The following is a 21,451-nucleotide window of genomic DNA, read 5'->3' on the forward strand; positions in this document are numbered from 1 at the left end:
CAGCTTGGTCAGAGTAGGTGGCTGAGACCAACAGCTTTGGTAAACTAGTGCAGGTCCTCATCAAGACCTCTGTGTGTCCAGCAGACAGCAAGGATGGATGAAGCAGGATGGATGGGTAGGTGGGTGGGTGGATGGGTGGATAGATGGATGGACAGATGGGTGAGTGGGCAGGTAAATAGATAGATGGATGGGTATAGATGGATGGGTAGATGGATGGGTGGGTGAGTGGATGGGTGGGTGGATGGGTTGGTGGATGGGTGGGTGAATGAATGGGTGGGGGGGTGGGTGGATGAATGGATGGATGGGTAGATGGATGGGTGGGTGGATGGGTGGATGAATGAATGGGTGGGTGGATGGATTGGTGGATGGATGGGTGGATGGATGGATGGATGGATGGATGGATGGATGGATGGATGGATGGATGGATGGGTGGATGGGTGGATGGGTGGATGGGTGGTAACTGGATGGGTGGATGAATGAAGGAGGATGGATGGATAGATGGATGGGTAGATGGAAGGATGGGTGGATAGATGGATACATGGGTGGACGGATGAATGAGTATTTGGCTGAATGGACGGATGGGTGGGTGGATGGGTAGATGAATGGATGAATGGATGGATAGATGGATGGGTGAGTAGATGGATGGGTGGATGAGTGAATGGAAGGATGGGTAGGTGGATGGATACATGAGTGGATGGATGAATGGGTGTGGGCTGAATGGATGGATGAGTGGATGAATGGGTAGATGAAAGAGTGGATGAGTGGATGGGTAGATGGATGGGTGGACAGATAGACGAACAGATGGATGGATGGACTGGTAGGTAGATGGATGGATGGATGGATTGGTAGGTGGATGGATGGATGGATGGATGGATGGATGGATGGATGGATGGATGGATGGGCAAATGAATGAATAGACCTCAAGCAGTAAGAATGAACCCATCAGAGCCAGGTCCAAGTCTTCATCACTGAGTCCCCTACAATAGGACAGGGTCAGATCCACAAGGAAGCTCTCACTAAAGTGTTACAATGGATTCAGACCCCTGACCTCAGTGACATCAGGGAGGACCATCCTTAGCAGCAGAAAGGGCTCCAAATCTGGGCTCCATTGGATCAGATGTGACCACTGACCTGGGCCTTCCCTAGCTGGGTCAACTTGGGCAGCACTAGGCCTCACTGTGCCTCCAGATTCTGGGATAAACCCATCTCCCAGGGTTGTGCTGGGGAGCAGGTGAGAGTGGAAAAGAAGGCTCCTGAGGCTCAGCTGCCTTGGGAAGCTCTTTGTATGACAACTGTGGGGAAAACATGCAGCCAGGACTTCAGGGGGAGGCTTACAGCCCCTCTAAGCTCTGTGCCAGCCCAGGGCCTCCGCCCTTCCCACCCCACCCAGGCAGCAGAGCCCACAGAGAGAGTAGCTGCATGAAGTCACGTCTGAGGAACGTGTTTCATATGGAGGGTGTTTACATTAAGCTGCAGCCCAATCAGTCCCAGCCGGTGCCTCCAGGCAGGGCCATGATGGCTGGCGGTCTGGCCCTGCAGAGACTCAGCACTGCAGGCAGGCGGCGGACAGACCTGGACCCAGGGCTCTTCCTAGCACACCACAGGCTAGACAGTACCTCCAGGATTCAGGCTCAGCTCACCCTCACCAGCATCTTCCTCACAGGAGGAGGGAGCATGGATCTCTGGCCAGGATCGTGCCTGGCTCTGTTGCCCACCTACTCCCTTCCACCCACCTGCCCTTTGACTTTTGAAGCCGGACTTCCTCCCAAACTCTACCTTCAGCCAGACTCTTCTGGGTACTAACCTGGCCTTCACACCAGTACTCAACCAGCCCCCTTAGAGCCAATCTCAGCAAGTAGCACTTCCTGGGACTGGACTTACTCTCTGTACCCACATTGGATTGGCGAGCGTGGTTGGTACATCTGTTTTGGTTGATCTGCCCAGGCCTGGCCTGGTCCAACCCCCACACACTCACCCCTGCCTCACCCTGATGGGAGATCCAGGTATCTGTTCTCCCACCTGTACCACACAGGATATGAGCTCTTCCTGTAGGATCTCCTGAGCCCTGGCACCTGTGGACAGCAGGCATCTTAATCCCTATGCACAGACTTCCGCCATCTTGCATTATAGTAACAGAGAGCTGGGTCAATTGGAACCAAGGCTGACTGGGTCTAGATAAAACTCAGGGCAGCAGGAAGACTGGGGCAGAAATGGGAGTCATTAGAGCCAAGGTGTCCAGTCCTGGCTGTGCCAAAGACCCAGCATGTGCCTGGGGCAAGATCCTGCCCTTCTCTGGGCCTCATCTTCCCCCTCTGAGCTACTGAAGCATGGCAACGGTAACAGCAACAGTGGTGGCAATGCTGAGTGCATCACTAGGCACTGCCAAAAGCCCTTGACAGAAATCCTATCATTCATCCTTGCATTGAACAAGGTAAAGAATACAAGACCATTTGACAGATGCCACAGTGAAGGCTCCGAGAAGGAGCCTTCCTTCTGTGTGACCTGCCCCAGGTAAGCAAAGGAACTAGGATTCCAACCAAGTCTACCTGACTCCAGAGGCCAAGAGTTTAATCTTGATACCAGGACCTCATCTGTGGCTTTAATTTCCACTCCATGAAGTGCCCAGGACAAATCCACAGGGGCCCCAGATGACGGTCCATAGGAACAGCGAAAAAACTGGCTGGTGGTTCTGGAACCCACCTGGACATCTGGTCCCCAAACAGTTGAGGCTGAACATGTGGACACCAACAAAGCAGGCCTGCCAGGACTCTCATGGCGCCAGCCCCAGGGCCACCAAGGCCCATGTACACAAAGGACACCTGCTGACTCACTGGGGGACCCTCATCAGGCTCCTGCAGACCCACCAGGCACAGAGGAGGCTAATGGTCATGGGTCCAGGAGACAGCCCTGGCTAGGGGACAGGGACTGGACATGGAAGCTGGAACAGTGGCTACAGCACAAGAAGGGAAGAAGAAGGGGGTGACACCAAGGACAACGAGGATGGATGCATGGATGGATGGATGGATGGATGGATGGATAAGCAGATGGATGAACAGACAGATGGGTGGGTGGGTGGATGGATGGATGGATGGATGGATGGATGGATGGATGGATGGATGAATAGATGATCAGACAGATGGATAGATGGACAGATGGACAGATGAATGAATGAATGGATGGGTAGGTAGATGGATAAATGGATGGATGGATAGATGGATGGATAAACAAATGGATGGATGAGTGGATAGTGGATAGGTAGATAGATACATATATGAATGGATGGATGGATAGATGGATGGGTGGGTGAGTGAATGGGTGGATGGGTGGGGAGGTGGGTGGGTGGGTGGATGGATGGATGGATGGATGGATGGATGGATGGATGGATGGATAATTGGGTGGGTAGGTGGGCGGATGGATGGATGGATGGATGGATAGATGGCTGGATGGATGGATGGATGGACAGATGATGGGATAGAGGATGAATGAGGGAGTGAATGAATGGATGGAGAGATGGACAAGAGGATGGGAGGATGGGTGGGAGACAAGTGCAATGGATGGAAAAAGAGCAGACTGATAAGTGGGTAGGGAGGAAGATGTATAGACAAAGTAGATAGGGAGGAAGATGTATAGACAAAGAGAGGGGAGGGTGGTGAGTGGACAGTGAAAGGGTGATGGGTGGTAGTTGGTGGTTAAGTTGGTGGAGTGGGTAGTCCACAGAAAACAATGAAATCACCATCCTCAGAACTCTGTTTAGAGCAGAACTTGTGTCTCAAGCCACAGGTGATGATGGACCCAGGGTCCCCACAGAAGGCCAGAGGTCACCCAGCCTTCACCCTATATGCCGCAGCCAGGGAAGGGCAGCACTCACCTCTCCGTGGTGCAGCTGCGGGCTCTGGAGGTCGGCGAACTTCAGGTACCATAAGAGGCTCTTCACCCTCACAGCAGGAGAGCATGACATGATCGCAGGGATAGCCCAGGTTGGGATTGGACTCGCACGACTGGCCCTCGGCCCGCACGCGGAGGCCCAGGCCACAGCAGCCACAGCATTGCTGCAGGGAGAGACAGTTATCACTGCCCAATCTCCGGCCCCAGCCTGGAGCTAGGCTCAGGGGAGGGACTGATAAATGGAGACGAATTCACCATTATCTCATCTCCTCTGCCAGACTACGCGCTCTCCCAGGGCGGAGGGGTCCTCTGCCTCTATTTCCCAAGTCTGGCACGGGTAGGACTAATGTAAGTCTTTTGAAACAGGTAACAAATAAATGGCCTTTTGTGGAAGGAACTATAACCCCCCCAGCCACACTCATTATCCCCTCATGTTTACTAGCAAACCCCAATTCTATTCAAGTCAGTTAAAAGATGGCATTTCCCAGGGGCCTTTGCAGTTAGAGATAGATTCACTCAGCGGAGCCTTTAGGAGGGCTTTAAACTGGGGATGACTCTACTTGAATCAAGTACATCGTTTTTGCTCCCCCTCTTTCTCCTTCTTGGAGCACATATGTGATGGCTGGAGCTTTAGCAGCCAACTTGGGCCACGAAGTGACCCTGAAGATGGAAGCTACAAGTTAAAGATAATTAAACATTAAAATAGAAGACTAGGTTCCTAAAGATGTAGATCTACCCTAGCCCAGGCTGCTTTTCTTCAAAAATAAATTGGTTTTATTTCTTTTAAAATACAGTGGTATTTTGGTTGCAATAACAGCAACAATTATTCAATCTTTTCTGTGTTCACTGTCTTTGCAATGTGATATTGCAGCTGCTTCTGTTAAGAGAAAGTGTGTATTTCCCAACCTCTTGGTTGTGCCTTCTGTCTTGCTTTGGCCAACAGAATGAGATACACATGATGGTGTGCCAGTTCTTAGCCTAGGCCTCAAAAGACCTTGAATGCTTCTATTTATTTTCTTGGAACTCTGCACATCCACTAACTGAACAGGCCCATGCTAGCCTGCTGGGGGTTGAGACACTGCAGGGAGCAGAAACAAGTCATCCCAGCCAAGGCCATCCTAGGTCATCTAGCTCCAGTGGAGCCGTCAGCTGACAGCAGCCACATAAGCAAGCACTCACCCCCGCCCCCAGGATCAGCTGAGCATGGCTTGGGTCAGCAGAAGTACTCAGCTGACCACAATTTCATGCATTAAGCCAGCAACAGGCCACTAGGTTTTGGATGGTATGTTACCCAGCAACAGCTAACTGATACTCTATTCTCGCATCTCTCAATGTTGAACACTTCCCACTAATGAAGGCCCATCACATACTTAACACTTAGTTTGCATTATCTCTGATCCCCACAACCACCCAAAAAGACATGGATTAATATCCTCATTTTATAGATAGAAAAGCTGAGGCTCAGAAAAGAGAACTGGCTGGGCGTGGTGGCTCATGCCTGTAATCCCAGCGCTTTGGGAGGCCGAGGTGGGTGGATCACAAGGTCAGGAGATTGAGACCATTCTGGCTAACACAGTGAAACCCCGTCTCTACTAAAAACACAAAAAAATCAGCCGGGCGTGGTGGCGGGCACCTGTAGTCCCACCTACTTGGGAGGCTGAGGCAGGAGAATGGCATGAACCTGCGAGGCGGAGCTTGCAGTGAGCCGAGATGGCGCCACTGCACTCCAGCGTGGGTGACAGAGCAAGACTCTGTCTTGAAACAAAGAAAGAAAAGAAAGAAAAGAAGGAAGGGAAGAGGAGGGAAGGGGAGGGAAGGGGAGGGAAGGGGAGGGAAGGGGAGGGGAGGGGAGGAAAGAAAGGAAAGAAAGAAAGAAAGAAAGAAAAGAGAACTGGTCCAGGGTCAAACATAAAGACGGAAAAGGGGATTCTAAACCTTTCTAGACCCTGTCAACAGGGTCCTCTCACTAATACTAGTTGTTTTAAGAAAAAAATTGACCCCAAGATGACCAAAATTGAAGTCAAAATCCTCTCCCAAATGCCAGAACCATCCAGCGGTCTCTGTCACCATCACCCAGGCTTGAGACCTTGGGCTTCTTCAATTCCTTCCCCCGCTCCTCAATCAGGATAAGGTCTCTTCTGGAAGGTTTCCTGAAACTGTGCCACTGTCTTAGTTTGCCCTCACCTCTGCTGTAGACAGCCAGCTATCCATCCCAATGTCTGTTTCCCTTCTTTCTCATGTTCAATGGGGCACCTGACCTCCCAGAATAAAGACACTACATTCCCTAGTCTTCCTTGCAGCTAGATGTAGCCAGGAGACAAAGCTCCAGCCAATGAAATCTAAGCAGAACTACAGTCCGCTCTCAAAAAAGGGAGCTCTTCTTCTGCTCATGTTCACAGCAGCAATTATTATTCGCAATAGCCAAAAGGTGGAAGCAACCCAAGTGTCCATCAATGAATGGACAGATACAGAAAATGTGGTCTGTCCACACAATGGAATATTATTCCACCTCAAAAAGGAAGGAAACACTTATATTTGCTACATATGGCATGGATGAACCTTGAAGACATTATGCTAAGTGAAATAAGCCAGACACAAAAGATCAAACACTGTGTAATTCCACTTACATGAGTTCCCTAGAGGAGTCAAACCCACAGAGACAGAAAGCAGAATGGTGGTTACCAGGAGCTACAGGGAGAGGGAATGGGAGTTAGTGTTTAATGGGAACAGTTTCAGCTTGAGAAGATAAGAAAGTTCCTTGGATGCTTGGTGGTGATGGCTGCATAACAATGTGAATGTGTTTCATGCCACTGAGCTGTGCACTTAAAAATGGTTAAGACGATCAATTTTACATCATGTGTATTTCACCATGATCAAAAATAATTTAAGCTGGACGCAGTGGCTCATGCCTGTAATCCCAGCACTTTGGGAGGCCAAGGTGGGTGGATCATTTGAGGTCAGGAGTTCGAGACCAACCTGGCCAATGTGGCGAAACCCCATCTCTAGTAAAAATATAAAACTTAACCAAGTGTGGTGGCGTACGCCTATAATCCCAGCTACTCGGGAGGCTGAGGCAGGAGAATTGCTTGAACCTGGGAGGTGGGGTTGCAGTAAGCCGAGATCGTACCACTGCACTCCAGCCTGGGTGACAGAGACTCTGTCTCAAAATAATAATAATAATAATAATAATAATAATAATAATAATTTAAAACAAGGGGGCTCTCCTGCCCCTTTCTGGAGTTCATCCTGGACCAAGAGGTGGCAAATGAGAGCTGGCAGGACAAGACCACTATGCCTGTGTCCCATTCCTGATGACCATGGAGCCGCTCACTCCTCTAACTCAGCCCTGCCTTCCTCCAGCCTGCAGCATATGAGAGAAAAGCCAGTGTTCCAGGAAGTTTTCCATTACTTGTAGTCAAACTGACACCCTGTCCCCCAGTGGCCACCATGAGCTCTAGTACACAAACTGATCTCCTGCTGTAAATCCTTCCCACAGCTTTACAGACACTCTGCTTGAAGCCCAAAGCTCTCAGCATTTACTGTCCTTTATGTTCCAGCCTGAGGACTCCTGGTGGCCTGTCTCTACTGCTGCCAGACCACTGGACCACACACCCCATTTCCCAACGTCCTCGCCTGTGTGTTAGCTCACACTGTTCTCTGTACCACTGCTGCCTGGTGGGGTTTTACCCCATCCCAATCCCACCTCCCATGTGGGAGAAACACTCTCAATAACCAGTCCCCACAACTGCCAGAAGACACCCTCAAACTCTCCATGGGGTCCACCTCACTCAGAGTCAAACCACAGTCCTTCCGATGATGGCCAGGAGCCCTGTCATCTCTCTGGGCTCAGCTCCACCTGCCCCCTGTCACTCGAGGCACTCTAGCCACACAGCCTAGACATGCCAAGCAGGCTCTCATCTCTGCCTGAAAGCATCTCACAGACATCCCCCACCCCAGGCATTGCAAAAATGTCCCCTCCTCAGTGAGGCTGTCCCTGGCCCCTGTCAGCTGATACTGCAGTACCTCCCCAGCCCTGACACTGCTTATCCCGCCTCTCCTTAGGTTTTCCTCCTTAGCACAACCACGCCAGGTGCTGACATATTCCTCATGATATTCCTCTGTCTTCCTGGCCAGAAAGAAATCCCCAGGAGGGCAGAAATGCCATCTGTGTTACTCATTGCTGCATCCCTGATGCCCAGGGCACACAGTGGCACTCTAAAAATATTCTGTGAATTAACTGGTCAGTATAATAACTGATAATGTTTTCTGCACAGATGAACAGTCCTTCCACCCCAAGGACAGCCTAACTTCTCGGGCCATGAGGACCTTCAGGCCCAGGCCAGCCTCCCGCCCCGCCCCGCCCCACCCTGCCTTGAAGACCACAGGTCAGGCTTGCCTTGTACAGGGAGACGCCGCAGGTGTCATTGTCCTCAGCCCCACAGGTCTCACCCTCCTTGGCTCCCAGGACGCCAGCCATGCAGCTCTTCTCCTGCAAGTAGGAGACACAGCAGTGCCTCTGGGCTGTCCTGCAACAGAGCGGGTAACTCAGCCCCCAATCGCCCACCCCATCCTCCCAGAGTGGAAAGTGAGTGAGGCTCAGAGGAGGGAAGCCCTGCCCAAGGTCCACAGCAAGGGAGCCGGTGCAGGTGGCAGAGCCGGCACAACCTCCACTGGGTTGCATGGGTTTCATTTCTTGGCTTAACCAAGAAGATGCAGGCCTGGGTCCCACTGGACTCGGAGATGTGTGTTTCTGACCTCTGAGAGAGAGGGGTTGGCATCAGAGTCCCCACTCCCACAACGTTCGGGGAGGACAGAGAGACCCAATCCCAGAAAAGGCTGACAGGTCAGCCTGGAGGAGCACAGCCTCCGGGTCTCTGGTCACTGCCTGCCAGTCACTGTTGGGCTGCCTGGGGCAGAGGTGGCTGACGAATCAGCTGCAGAGGCCAGAGCCAGGACAGGGCGGCGGGGATTATAGGGGACAGGGCTCAGCACCCCCTGAAGTGGGGCACATCCACAAGAGGGATGGAAGCATGCACTAGGACCGCTTAGCCCCAAACTCCAGGGTCCCAGTGCTACATGCTCTAACTCCTAAGTTGCCCCATATTGGTAGAATGACTGAAGGGAAAGACAAGGTTAGAATATAAATTTTTTTTATAGGAAGCAGAGTGGTCTGGACATTGGGAAGCATGGGGTCTAATCCCGGCCATGTTGCCAGTGAGCTGTGTGGCTTTGAGTGAATCACACTGCCTCTCTGCACTTCATCTTTCTTATTTGGAAAAATGAGTAGGTTAGACGGGGTCCCTGGAAAAAAAAAAAGCATGAGCAGCTGACCAAGAGCTCTCCTGGACCTGGAAAAGGGAAGGCATGGGGATAAAGGATTGCTTTGCTGTGGTATCAGAGTCACAAGAAACAACCAGCACAGCAGCAAGGGAGCACAGTGAGAGGCCAGCCTCCTGAAGACCCAAGGGTAGCAAAGCGGAGAAAGGAAGAGGGCAGAGGAGAGAAAGCCCGAGTGGCATGAGTGCGGCAGCAACTGCAGCATGTGGTGAGGGGAGCACTCGACTATTCCTAGGGGATAGCACTCCTTTAAAACTTGTTTCAAATTGTACATTTCTCGGATCTTGCTCACTAGACCAGCTACCAATTTATGTGGCTAGTTTGTTCCTAGGCCCAGTCTTGGACTTTCCACCCCTGGAGAAAGCCTGGCCAGATGGCGCACGGCAGCCACACCCAATCACCCTTATGCCCCAGAGACATGTGAAGGTGCACTCTCTCTGGGCTGCCTGGGGCCTGGGGTCCTAGGCAAGCAGGGTTCTGGAGAAGGCAAATGGGCAGCTCCGCCTGCTCCAGGGAGCCCACCCTACCTGCAGACGTTGCCCTCAGTGCCACTCTCAGGGATCTCCAGGCACTCGTCATTGTCGATGGCCCACTGCTGTCCGGCTGCGCAGCAAGTCTCGATCAGGTCCTTGGTGGAGCCTGTGGATAGCAACATGAGGCAGAGTCACCATTCAGAAGTCACCAAGTCCAGCAGATATGCAGGGGCCTGTCCAGGTCTCCTTTACTGGGCAGGCAAACTCATCCACCCCTGCTGCTGTGCATGCTGGTCGCTAACAGCTCACAACACAACTGTCTTTGGTGAACTGTCTGTGAGGTGGAGTCCTCCCTATGGGGGCTGGGAGGAGCCCAGCCGATAACAGGCTAACATGGGGCTAGAGCTCAGCCCCCACTCTCAAAGCAGCCAGTTCTGTGGGGGCCACTCACACTCTAGAGCTCCCACAGGGTCAGACCTCACGTGGGCCACAGCTTTGTCCACCTCTCATCCCTCACTCCTCAGGGAGTTTCTCCTGAGAGGTCTCCCCAGATGAACCAACACATGCACAAGACCCCCCAGCTCAGGCTCTGCTTCTAAGGAACCCAACCTAAGATGCTAAGACAGGACAAGAGATAAGAAAACAGCAGCAGTGGCAGCAAGGGAAGTTTAAGCTCACTCAGGAAATTCACAGAAGGTTCATGTTGAATACACACTTGACCCCTGGAACAACACAGCAGTTTCTTTCACCTCTGCAACCCCTAAGACAGCAAGACCAGCCCCTCCTCCTCCTCCTGAGCCTACTCAGCCTGAAGACAGCGAGGATGAAGACCTTTATGATGGTCCACTTCCAATGCATGAATAGTAAACATACTTTCTCTTATGATTTTCTTAATAACATTTTTTTTTCTCAAGCTTACTTTACTATAAGAATACAGAATATAGGCTGGGCGCGGTGGCTCATGCCTGTAATCCCAGCACTTTGAGAGGCTGAGGCGGGCAGATCACGAGGTCAGGAGTTCAAGACCAGCCTGGCCAACAGAGTGAAACCCCGTCTCTACTAAAAATACAAAAATTAGCCAGGCACGGTGGCAGGCACCTGTAATCCCAGCTACTCAGGAGGCTGAGGCAGGAGAATTGCTTGAACCCGGGAGGCGGAGGTTGTAGTAAGCCGAGATTGTGCCACTGCACTCCAGCCTGGGTGACAGAGAAAGACTCCGTCCTGGGGAAAAAAACAAACAAACAAACAACAACAAGAAAAGAATACAGAATATAGTCAGCCGGGCGCGGTGGCTCACCCCTGTAATCCCAGCACTTTGGGAGGCCTAGGCAGGAGGATCACCTGAGGTCAGGAGTTCGAGACCAGCCTGACCAACATGGAGAAACTCCGTCTCTACTAAAAATACAAAAAATTAGCCAGGTGTGGTGGTGCATGCCTGTAATCCCAGCTATTCGGGAGGCTGAGGCAGCAGAATCACTTGAACCTGGGAGGTGGAGGTTGTGGTGAGCTGAGATCACTTCATTGCACTCCAGCCTGGGCAATAAGAGTGAAACTCCATCTCAAAAAAAAAAAAAATACAGTATATAATATATATAACATATAAAATATGTGTTAATTGACTATTTGTGCTATCAGTAAGGCTTCCTGTCAACAGTCAGCTATTAGTTAAGTTTTTGAGGAGTCAAAAGTTACATGTCGATTCTTGACTGTTAGTCGGGTCAGCACCCCTCACTCCTGAGTTGTTCAAGGTTCAACTGTATTTGCGACAGGGGAGGGTGGAAGGAGTGAAGGGTAGGGGAGAACGTCTTAAAACTCAAAGGCACAGGCTATAGGTTACAAAAATTAATGAATTTCATTACCTCAAAATTCAAATATGTATAACAAAGAACTCCATGTACACATATAATAGACTGCTGACATATTAAGAGATGTTTCTGGAATGTCCAAAACTGACAAGGAATTACCATCTACAAAACATAATAAACTCCTGAAAATTAACAAGAAAAAAAGAACTCCAAAGTAAAATACTCCTTAGGCCAGATGTGGTGGTTCACGCTGTATCCCAGCATTTTGGGAGGCTAAGGTGGGTTCATCACTTGAGCTCAGGAGTTCGAGACCAGCCTGGACAACATGGCGAAACTCCCACTCCACAAAAAGTTAGCCCAGCTACTTGGGAAGCTGGGGTGGGAGGATTGCTTGAGCCCAAGGATGGGGAGGGGGGTTGGAGGTTGCAGTGAGCTGAGATGGAGCCACTGCACTCCAGCCTGGGCGACAGAATGAGACTCTGTCTCAAAAAATAATAATAAAATATCCATTAAACTGGAAATATGAGAAAGAGTGAGAAATGCCACGCAGAGGTGGGGACCCCCTTCTCTCCCTTAGTGCTGTATTCCTCCACACTGCTGCATGTCCGTGTGTCTGGGGTGAGAGTGGAGACTGCGGCCAGCTGGAGAGACGTGGCACCACTTGTACAGTTAAGCACACGCATCATCGAGGACCCAGACGCTCTGCTCCTGGTGTCTGTGCCAGGGAAGTCCTCACCACAGCCCATAGCACAACCAGTACAAGGATGCCCATGTCAAGTGTTATTTGTGGAAGGGGGTTGGGGACAGCCTGGGTGTCCATCACTCGGGGGGAAGATGAGGAAAATCTGGGGCCATGCTACATGGAGGAGCTGTCAGAAACAACAGACTGGATACACACACAGCAGCATGAGCTGGACACACAGACACACAGAAGTGTGGAGGAACACAGCACTAAGGGAGAAAAGGAAGAAACCAAATCAGTTCTACTACACAAATTTAAACTATTACACATAAAATAACAATGCATACTTTGCAAGAACACATGACAGCAAAAAACACACTGATGAGATGAAACTGTCAGCTATGCAGATGGAGGTGGTGGATGGGAATGGAGAAAGAAGATGAAAGGAAATAAAATATTAATATATAAATAAAACAAGAGGCTTGCAAAGAGGATAATAAGATCCATGCCAAGAAATGAGAAGTGTAATTAACCCAAGCGTTTGCCCCTGAGGTCTAAAGTGACATTCCTAAGTCAAGTTTATACAGAATGCCTAGACATTCGTGCTGAGGACAACAAGTAACAGATGAGTGCCTCTGAGCCTGATGGGCCTGGGTCCACATCTCAGCGTTACCACTGACAGCCGCTTCTCCTCCCTATGGACTCAGTGTCCTTCTCTGTATAAGGACTGAATGGCTGTGTAGGTGCTAAGGCCCACAAAGCCCTCTAAATGTCCTGAGCAGTTCATCTAAGGGCACAGGGCTAAGGGATAGATGCCATGAAAGACGGCACCTGCACACTCCAGCAGGAGCAAGAGCTCACTGAGGGTCATCAGCTGCATTGCCTTAGCAGGCACGGCAAGTTACCAAGCTTTCCTAAGTTTTCATTCCTTTTCCATAAAACAGGGAAAACAGCTTCCATCACAACCTGTTACTGTTCTGCTCTGAGGCACCAAGAGGAATGAGAACTGGTGTCTACCAGAAGCACATAGCAAACATCATACTCAATGGGGGAACATTAGACACATCCCCCACTGAATTATTAAATATTACAAAAATAATGCCCACGGGCCATGCTACTGTATAGCATTGTCCTGGAGATACTAGCAAATGCAGTACAACAAGAAAAAAGGAGGCTGGCTCAGAAATAATGCCACACATCTATAACCATCTGATCTTTGACAAACCTGACAAAAACAAGAAATGGGGAAAGGATTCCCTATTTAATAAACGGTGCTGGGAAAACTGGCTAGCCATATGTAGAAAGCTGAAACTGGATTCCTTCCTTACACCTTATACAAAAATCAATTCAAGATGGATTAAAGACTTAAATGTCAGACCTAAAACCATAAAAACCCTAGAAAAAAACCTAGGCAATACTATTCAGGACACAGGCATGGGCAAGGACTTCATGTCTAAAATACCAAAAGCAATGGCAACAAAAGCCAAAATCAACAAATGGGATCTAATTAAACTAAAGAGCTTCTGCACAACAAAAGAAATTACCATCAGAGTGAACAGGCAACCTACAGAATGGGAGAAAATTTTTGCAATTTACCCATCTGACAAAGGGCTAATATCCAGCATCTACAAAGAACTTAAACAAATTTACAAGAAAAAATCAAACAACCCCATCAAAAAGTGGGCGAAGGATATGAACAGACACCTCTCAAAAGAAGACATTTATGCAGCCAACAGACACATGAAAAAATGCTCATCATCACTGGTCATCAGAGAAATGCAAATCAAAACCACAATGAGATACCATCTCACACCAGTTAGAATGGCGATCATTAAAAAGTCAGGAAACAACAGGTGCCGGAGAGGATGTGGAGAAAAAGGAACGCTTTTACACTGTTGGTAGGACTGTAAACTAGTTCAACCATTGCAGAAGACAGTGTGGCAATTTCTCAAGGATCTAGAACTAGAAATACCATTTGACCCAGCCATCCCATTACTGGGTATATATCCAAAGGATTATAAATCATGCTGCTATAAAGACACATGCACAAGTATGTTTATTGTGGCACTATTCACGACAGCAAAGACTTGGAACCAACCCAAATGTCCATCATTGATAGACTGGATTAAGAAAATGTGGCACATATACACCATGGACTACTATGCAGCCATGAAAAAGAATGAGTTCACATCCTTTGTAGGGACATGGATGAAGCTGTAAATCATCATTCTCAGCAAACTATCACAAGGACAGAAAACCAAACACTGCATGTTCTCAATCATAGGTGGGAACTGAACAATGAGCACACTTGGACACAGGGTGGGGGACACCACACACGGGGGCCTGTCGTGGGGTGAGGGGAGCGGGGAGGGATACCATTAGGAGATATACCTAATGTAAATGACGAATTAACAGGTGCAGCACACCAACATGGCACATGTATACATATGTAACAAACCTGCACGTTGTGCACATGTACCCTAGAACTTAATGCATAATAATTAAAAAAAAAAAAAAGAAAGAAAAAAGGAGCCCAGGCGTGGTGGCTCACACCTGTAATCCCAGCACTTTGAGAGGCTGAGGCATGTGGATCACAAGGTCAGGAGTTCAAGACCAGCCTAGCCAACATAATAAAACCTCGTCTCTGCTAAAAATACAAAAAAATTAGCCAGGCTTCTTGGCGTGCACCTATAATCCCAGCTACTCGGGAGGCTGAGGCAAGAAAATTGCTTGAACCCGGGAGGCGGAGGTTGCAGTGAGCCAAGATCACACCACTGCACTCCAGCCTGGGCGACAGAGCAAGATTCGTCTTGGGAAAAAAAAAAAAAAAAAAGAAAGAAAAAAGGGCCAAAGAAATAATAGAAAGAAGAAACAACAGTCGTTATTGGCAGATGTTATGGTTTCATCTTCCTAGACAATCCAAGAGACTCAAAACTCACAAAGTATTAGAATTAATACAATTAACAATAATGACTATAATACAATAGCCCAAAACAAAAACAACACACTCAAATTAGTAGCTTTCCTGTACCCCCATGATAATTAAATAGAAAAGTTAATAGGAAAAAAATCCCATTCAAAAGAGAAACAAACCTAGAAATAAATCTACAGTAAACATGCTTGATTCACATGAAGAAGAAAATTTGATTGTCTGATGGGTATAACGTACACTTTATTCAAAATACATACCATGTGTCTAATATGTACCTTAAAGATGTCAATTCTCCTCTACTTACTCTACAACTTCAATGCGATTCCAACCAAAGCAAAGCGTAATTGTCACAGAATTTGTCATGTTAATTCTAAAATTCATCCAAAAAAAGAAATGCTTAAGAATACCTGAGAACATTTCTGAAAAATAAGAACAGAGAAGGTAGACTTTCTCTAACAGTATCAGAATACACTTCAAAGTTCTAATAATCAAAACAAGAAGACAAGGAGCTCAACAGAAGAGAAAAGACTTCAGAAACAGACCTATGTGCATATGGGAATTGAATATATGATGAAGGTGGCATTCAAACTTAGCAGGGAAAGAATTTATGATGCTGGGATCCACATCACACCATACGCAAAAGTAAGTTCCAAATCTATAAAGGCAGGATTAGAATAAAATTTACAAAGATAATTTTAGAAAAAAGAGAATCTTCTTCAGAAATAAAATCCATAGCCTGTAATCCCAGAACTCTGGGAGGCTGAAGCAGGAGGATCACTTGAGGCCAGTAGTTTGAGACCAGCCTGAGCAACATAATGTGACTGTCTCTTAAAAAGAAAAAATTTAACCAGGCATGGTGGTACATGCCTGCATTCCCAGCTACTCAAGAGCCTGAGGGGAAGGGATTGCTTGAGCTCAGGAGATGGAGGCTTCAGTGAGCCATGCTTGTGCCACTGCACTCCAACCTGGATGACAGAGTAAGACCTTGTCTCAAACAAACAAATAACCCTCTCACAGCAGTCAGCACTGTGAGAGCCCCTTGTTGATGAGTTTACTTTCTCAGTCCTCTGTTTCCTACTTTGCAATGTCAGCTCCCAGAGGGTGGGTCTCTTATCTATCTTCCTCACAGCCATATCTCAGCCCCCTGGCACACGGTGGGTGTTCAATGAGTATTTGCTGAATGAAACTAGGAGACCCTGGGCAACTGAGAGGCGTTGTGTCGGAGGCCGGGATCAGTGCTCACCGTCTGAATGGAACATGGCTCAGACATGTCTGTCCCAGGACTCAGGAGCACTGGGTGCCAGGCAGAGTCCTGCCTCCACCTCCCAGGATGCCACAGTCCTGACCTGAGTCTCTGTGGCCACTGAGAGTGACGCCACCATTCAATGTCTCATCCTGTCTTGTTACACTCTGGGCATGTGGGAGACTCCTTATTTGAATACTTCTGGTGACAGGAGGCGACTCTGCCCAGGCGGCTTATCCTCTCTTCTGCACAGCTCAGACTCACAACATTTTTCTATAGGACCCAATACTTCCTCCCTAAACCTCTTCCAAGATTGCCTTACAGAGATTATGGTCCCTGGCTCTTAGCCAGATGACATCAGTGGGATGCCCAATGAGGATAACAGTAACAGCTGAAATATAGCAGTGCTAGCAACCAGCCAGGCAGGGCCCCAGCACACGAACCTCACAGTTACTAAGAGTGAGAACTGTTAGCATTCCTATTTCACAGATGAGCTGGGGAGTTAGAAATCCCAAGCAGAGTGACTACCCTTAACAAAAATGCATTGTAGTCAGGTGATGGACACCCTCAACACCCTGATGTAATCACTGTGAATCACATACATGTCACAGAATTTCACATGTACCTGCCCCATAAATGTGTACAAATGGCCAGGTGTGGTGGCTCACGCCTGTAATCCCAGCAATTTGGGAGGCCGAGGCGGGCGGATCACCTGAGGTCAGGAGTTTGAGACCAACCTGGCCAACGTGGCGAAAACCCGTCTCTACTAAAAGTACAAAAATTAGCTGGGCATGGTGGTGGGCACCTGTAATCCCAGCTACTCAGGAGGCTGAGGGAGGAGAATCGCTTGAACCCGTGAGGCGGAGGTTGCAGTGAGCCGAGATTGCGCCACTGCACTCCAACCTGGGTGACAAGAGCAAGACTCTGTCTCAAAAAAAAAAAAAAAAAAAAAAAGTGTACAAATTTTAAAAAGAAGTTGCAAGCTTCAATTTCCCCTCTTACTCTCCTTTCTCCAGGCCTGAGCGTCCCCATGTCTGTCGCACAGGTGATCTGATGCAGCCGATCCTGAAGGTCCTCTCTGGGACTCTAACCATCACCAGCCCGAGAGGTGGCTCTGCTTTTGTGGGTGTTGAATGGCGCTCTCTGCCTGCTCCTCCTTGATCAGGTGCCAGGTTCCCCCCCGTTCTCTCCTGGCCACCTTCCTTCTCAAACAAAGCTCAGGAGCTGTGACCCGTATGCTGGGAGGGCCACCCAGTTGCAGCAGGAGGGGAAATTGTACAGGTATCATGAGTGGCATTGCCAGGTGCCATCCAAAATGTGGGAGGCAGAGCCAGGCAAAGCCCAGCAAGATGAGTGAGTACCCTCATCTCATGTCCAGAGGGCCCAGCCCTCCACCCTGATTCTCCAAGGCTCCACCCAGCAGCCACCTCCTCTCTTCTAGGTCTCCTTCTGAGACCACCTCTCACAGGTCCCCCAGCCCTTGCCTGGCGCGCTCTCTCTCTCTCTCTCTCTCTCTCTCTCTCTCTGTCGTGTTTTTTAACTTCCTGAGCACCAGACTTTCGGAGTCTCAGCCCTGGGGCTTCTTCTCTTCTCCAACACACCCTGACCTGGCTGATCTCATCTCTAAGCTTCCAATGCCACCTTCTTCTTGCCCCCGCCCCCCATGTCACATGCACATGCCCACAGCTGGCCAAGAAACCACCCCAGATGTCTCCCTGACACTTCCCCAGCTGGAATTTGCTCACCTCCGGATTTTCCCAAGCCACCCCCTCCCGGGGTCTTCCTGTGCCAACAAAGGCCCTACCATCCCCAGGACCCTCCCAGGCCAATCCCCCATCCCCCACCTCCCTCCAGTCTATCACTCACAGGGCCACCTCCAAAGGCATCCCAGTCCACCAGCCACCCCCTCCTCCACCACCCCCTCCTGCCCTCCTTGCTTCCACTTCTGTCGCCCTCCAGCCCATCACCCACAGGGCTATAGAATGACTGTCCACAAATACAAATCAGATTGGATCACTCTTGCGCCTATGGCCCCCTGTGGTCCCCACTTCCCTTACAAAGTTCTACACAGTGGGGCCCTGCCCGCCTCCCCTCCTGACCTCCTTTCTCTGACTCACTCTCCCACTCGCTCTCTCTACTCAGGAGCTCCTCAGACTCAGTCCTGCCCCAGGGCCTTGGCATTTGCCATGCTGCCTGCCTGGAATCTTCCACCTCTCCCTGTGCCATCTGCTGTCCCCACTCTCTATGTGGCAGGCTCCTTCTCTTTCTGGGGGTCTCTCCTCCTCAGAGAGGGTCTCCCTAACTTCCATATCTAAACTAACTCCTACTCAACCCTCATCACATCATCTTAGTCTTCCTCACAATGCCCTGGCCTTCCACATCCATGAGTCATCTTGGGGAGCCTTGGGGCTCCACAGATCCCACGGCAAAGCCACTGCCCCACAGGATAAAGCGCCTCTCCCTGGAGTGAGACTTAGGGCCTTCACAGCACAGCCCAGACTCAGCTCCCAGCCACACACACCTTCTCTTGTTCTATGCCTTTGCACACGCTGTTCCATGCTGGGATACCCTTCTTCTACCTTGGCCAACTGGTGAGTATCCAACTACCCATCCCTCATGAGCCAGTCCAAATGTGACTCCCTGCCTGTCTGTGCATCCAGCAGGCTCTGTCTAGCACCCAGAAAAAGCAGCTCCCTCCTCTGACTTCACTCATGTCCTTTGACCACGATGTCCCTGTTGGGTGGCAGGCTGTCCCAACCACCAGACTGGGCGGTTTCATGGGCCAAGAATCAGCCTAATCATTTCAGGGTCTCCAGTGCCCAGCACACAGCATAGACCGGATCCCTGGTAAAATCTGGGGCTGGGTGAAATACTTCAGGCTCTTGGTATATATCATCTCATGTAAAGCTCACATCAACAACAAGAGGTCGGTGGGATGATCTCCCTGTCCCAGAGGTGTAAAAAGAGGTTCTAAGAGTTTAAGAGAGGAAGCCCAGGGGCACAGCCTTAGGGAAATGACAAGGAAGAATGCAAACCCTTACTGGCCACCTCCCCTTACACCACTTCTATGCAGCAGATGCTACCAGGGTCACAAGATGAGCTCACAGGCATGTCCTTCCACCTGCTAGAAGCACAGGTGTGTGGCTGGGCTACCACTCACTGGCTGGGGCACTTGGGCGAGTCACTCAGCTTCTGAGCCTCCATTTCCTTGCTTGTAAAATGGGCAAGTAACTCTCCCCACCCATATTTCACAAGTGGCAATGTAAGATTCAGTGCGTGGCAAATTTAGCTGGTACTCAGTAAACACAGCCTCCTGTCTCCTGGCACATATAAGATGCTTGGTGACTACTTTCCAAGTTAATTAACAAAGGGGCAGACAAATCCATGGAAGGATTAGCAACCAACCCTTCAGCAGCAGAAGCTGGTGCAGCCTTCAGCCTTGCCTACCCTGCCTCCTCTTTCCTCTGGCTTTTCGAGAATTCTCCATTTCTGTCCACTTTGCTGCTTTGCAGGAGCTCAGGCCAAGGGGGAGCAATGCCTTCCCCACCTGCTGGTTCTCAGCAGCACTGTGGAAAGAGAGATGCAGGTGCTCTCCCACTCTGACAGCCCAGCCTCAACTCAGAGGTTCTCTCTGGCCTCCTGGGATTGGCAGTGACATGGCCCAGCAACATCCCAGCTTCAGAACACACTGCCACGGTTGACTTCACAGCATCAGGGCTCTGGGCCTGGCAGCAGGGTGAGCACAACCCTTGCCCAGCAGGAACCCCGCTGTTCCCACGCCGAGTGGCACAGAGCAGGTCCACTCTGGAAAACCACTCACTGTCCCCTGGTAAAGCAGAAGGCGCCACACCCACAACCCTGAGTATTCCGGTGGCCTCCGGGTGGTTTCCAAGTGCCCACAAATGAGAGAAAGGGTCCATAGTCTGCAGTGTGACCACATGATGCCAGCCACCTCACTGCCACCACGTGCAATAACTCACAAGGACCACACCAACACTGCACCAGGGAAAGAGGCAGGTCACAGGGGAATACTGCACACAGCCTTTCATGTGAGACTCAACAACAGAGAAGAATGAAGCAAGATTGTTCGGGGGTAAAATTATAAGGAAAAGGAGCGAACTCCTGCTGACTGCCATCAGGACAGTGGTAACTGTGGAGTGGGGTGTTAGGGGCGACCCTATGGTTTCTGTCCTGCTTCCCATGTGGACACTTCCTGAACTGCTCTCCTCCCAAACAAAAACAGTACTGAAAAAGGTAGTATGATCAGAAAACTCTAAGACTAAAGACTAAAAGAGTCTTTTAAAAATAGATGCAGGCCAGATGCAGTGGCTCACGCCTATAATACCAGCATTTGGGCAGGCTGAAGCGGGAGGGTTGCTTGAGGCCAGGAGTTCAAGACCAGCCTGGGAAACATAGCCAGACTCCATCTCTACAAAAAATTTAAAAATTATCCAGGCATGATGGTGTGTGCCTATAGTCCCAGCTACTTGGGAGGCTAAGGGAGGAGGATCACTTGAGCCTGGGAGGTCAAGGCTGCAGTAAGCTATGATCGTGCCACCGCACTTCAGCCTGGGCAACAGAGCAGGACCTTATCTAAAATAAATAAACAAACAAATTTATTTTTTAAATTTAAATAATAAATAAAAAACAAATTTATTTTTTAAATTTAAATAATAAATTTTAAAAATAAAATCAAGGTAAGTGAAACAAGCCAGATACACAAGGATAAAGACTATGATTCCACTTGTATGGGGCCCTTAAAGTAGTCAATTCATAGAGACAGAAAATGGAATGGTGGGTGCCAAGGGCTGCGAGTGGGGATATAGGGAGTTAGGGTTTAATGGAGACAGAGTTTCAGTTTGAGAAGATGAAAAATTTCTGGAGGTGGATGGTGGTGACAGCTGCACAACGAGGTGGATGTAATTTATGCCTTGGAAGAGCACAACTGAAAATGGAAAATGTTATGTTATGTGATTTAAAAATAATAAAAATGCATTGCAGTGTAAAAAATTTGTGACCCTGCAATTCTCCTTGTAGGGATCTAATCTGCTGATAGATGAGATGCTCCCATGAACACAAACAGGAGCATCACAG

The 21,451-nt window shown here is 49.4% G+C and overlaps 1 protein-coding gene across 2 annotated transcripts in view; it reads right to left on the minus strand.

Moving 5' to 3' along the window:
- FBLN2 (fibulin 2) overlaps window positions 1-21,451 on the minus strand; it is a 92,140-nt gene that overhangs the window by 20,426 nt on the left and 50,263 nt on the right. For both annotated transcript variants that reach the window (XM_054483732.2, XM_054483731.2), the window contains exons 3-5: window positions 9,750-9,861; window positions 8,282-8,411; window positions 3,869-4,049 (exon numbers count right to left, since the gene is read on the minus strand). In XM_054483732.2, coding sequence (XP_054339707.1) covers window positions 3,869-4,049; window positions 8,282-8,411; window positions 9,750-9,861 — 423 coding nt within the window. The remainder of the gene's footprint in view (window positions 1-3,868; window positions 4,050-8,281; window positions 8,412-9,749; window positions 9,862-21,451) is intronic.

The sequence above is a fragment of the Pongo pygmaeus genome, chromosome 2, assembly GCF_028885625.2.
Source record: "Pongo pygmaeus isolate AG05252 chromosome 2, NHGRI_mPonPyg2-v2.0_pri, whole genome shotgun sequence".
Classification (NCBI taxonomy): Eukaryota; Metazoa; Chordata; class Mammalia; order Primates; family Hominidae; genus Pongo; species Pongo pygmaeus.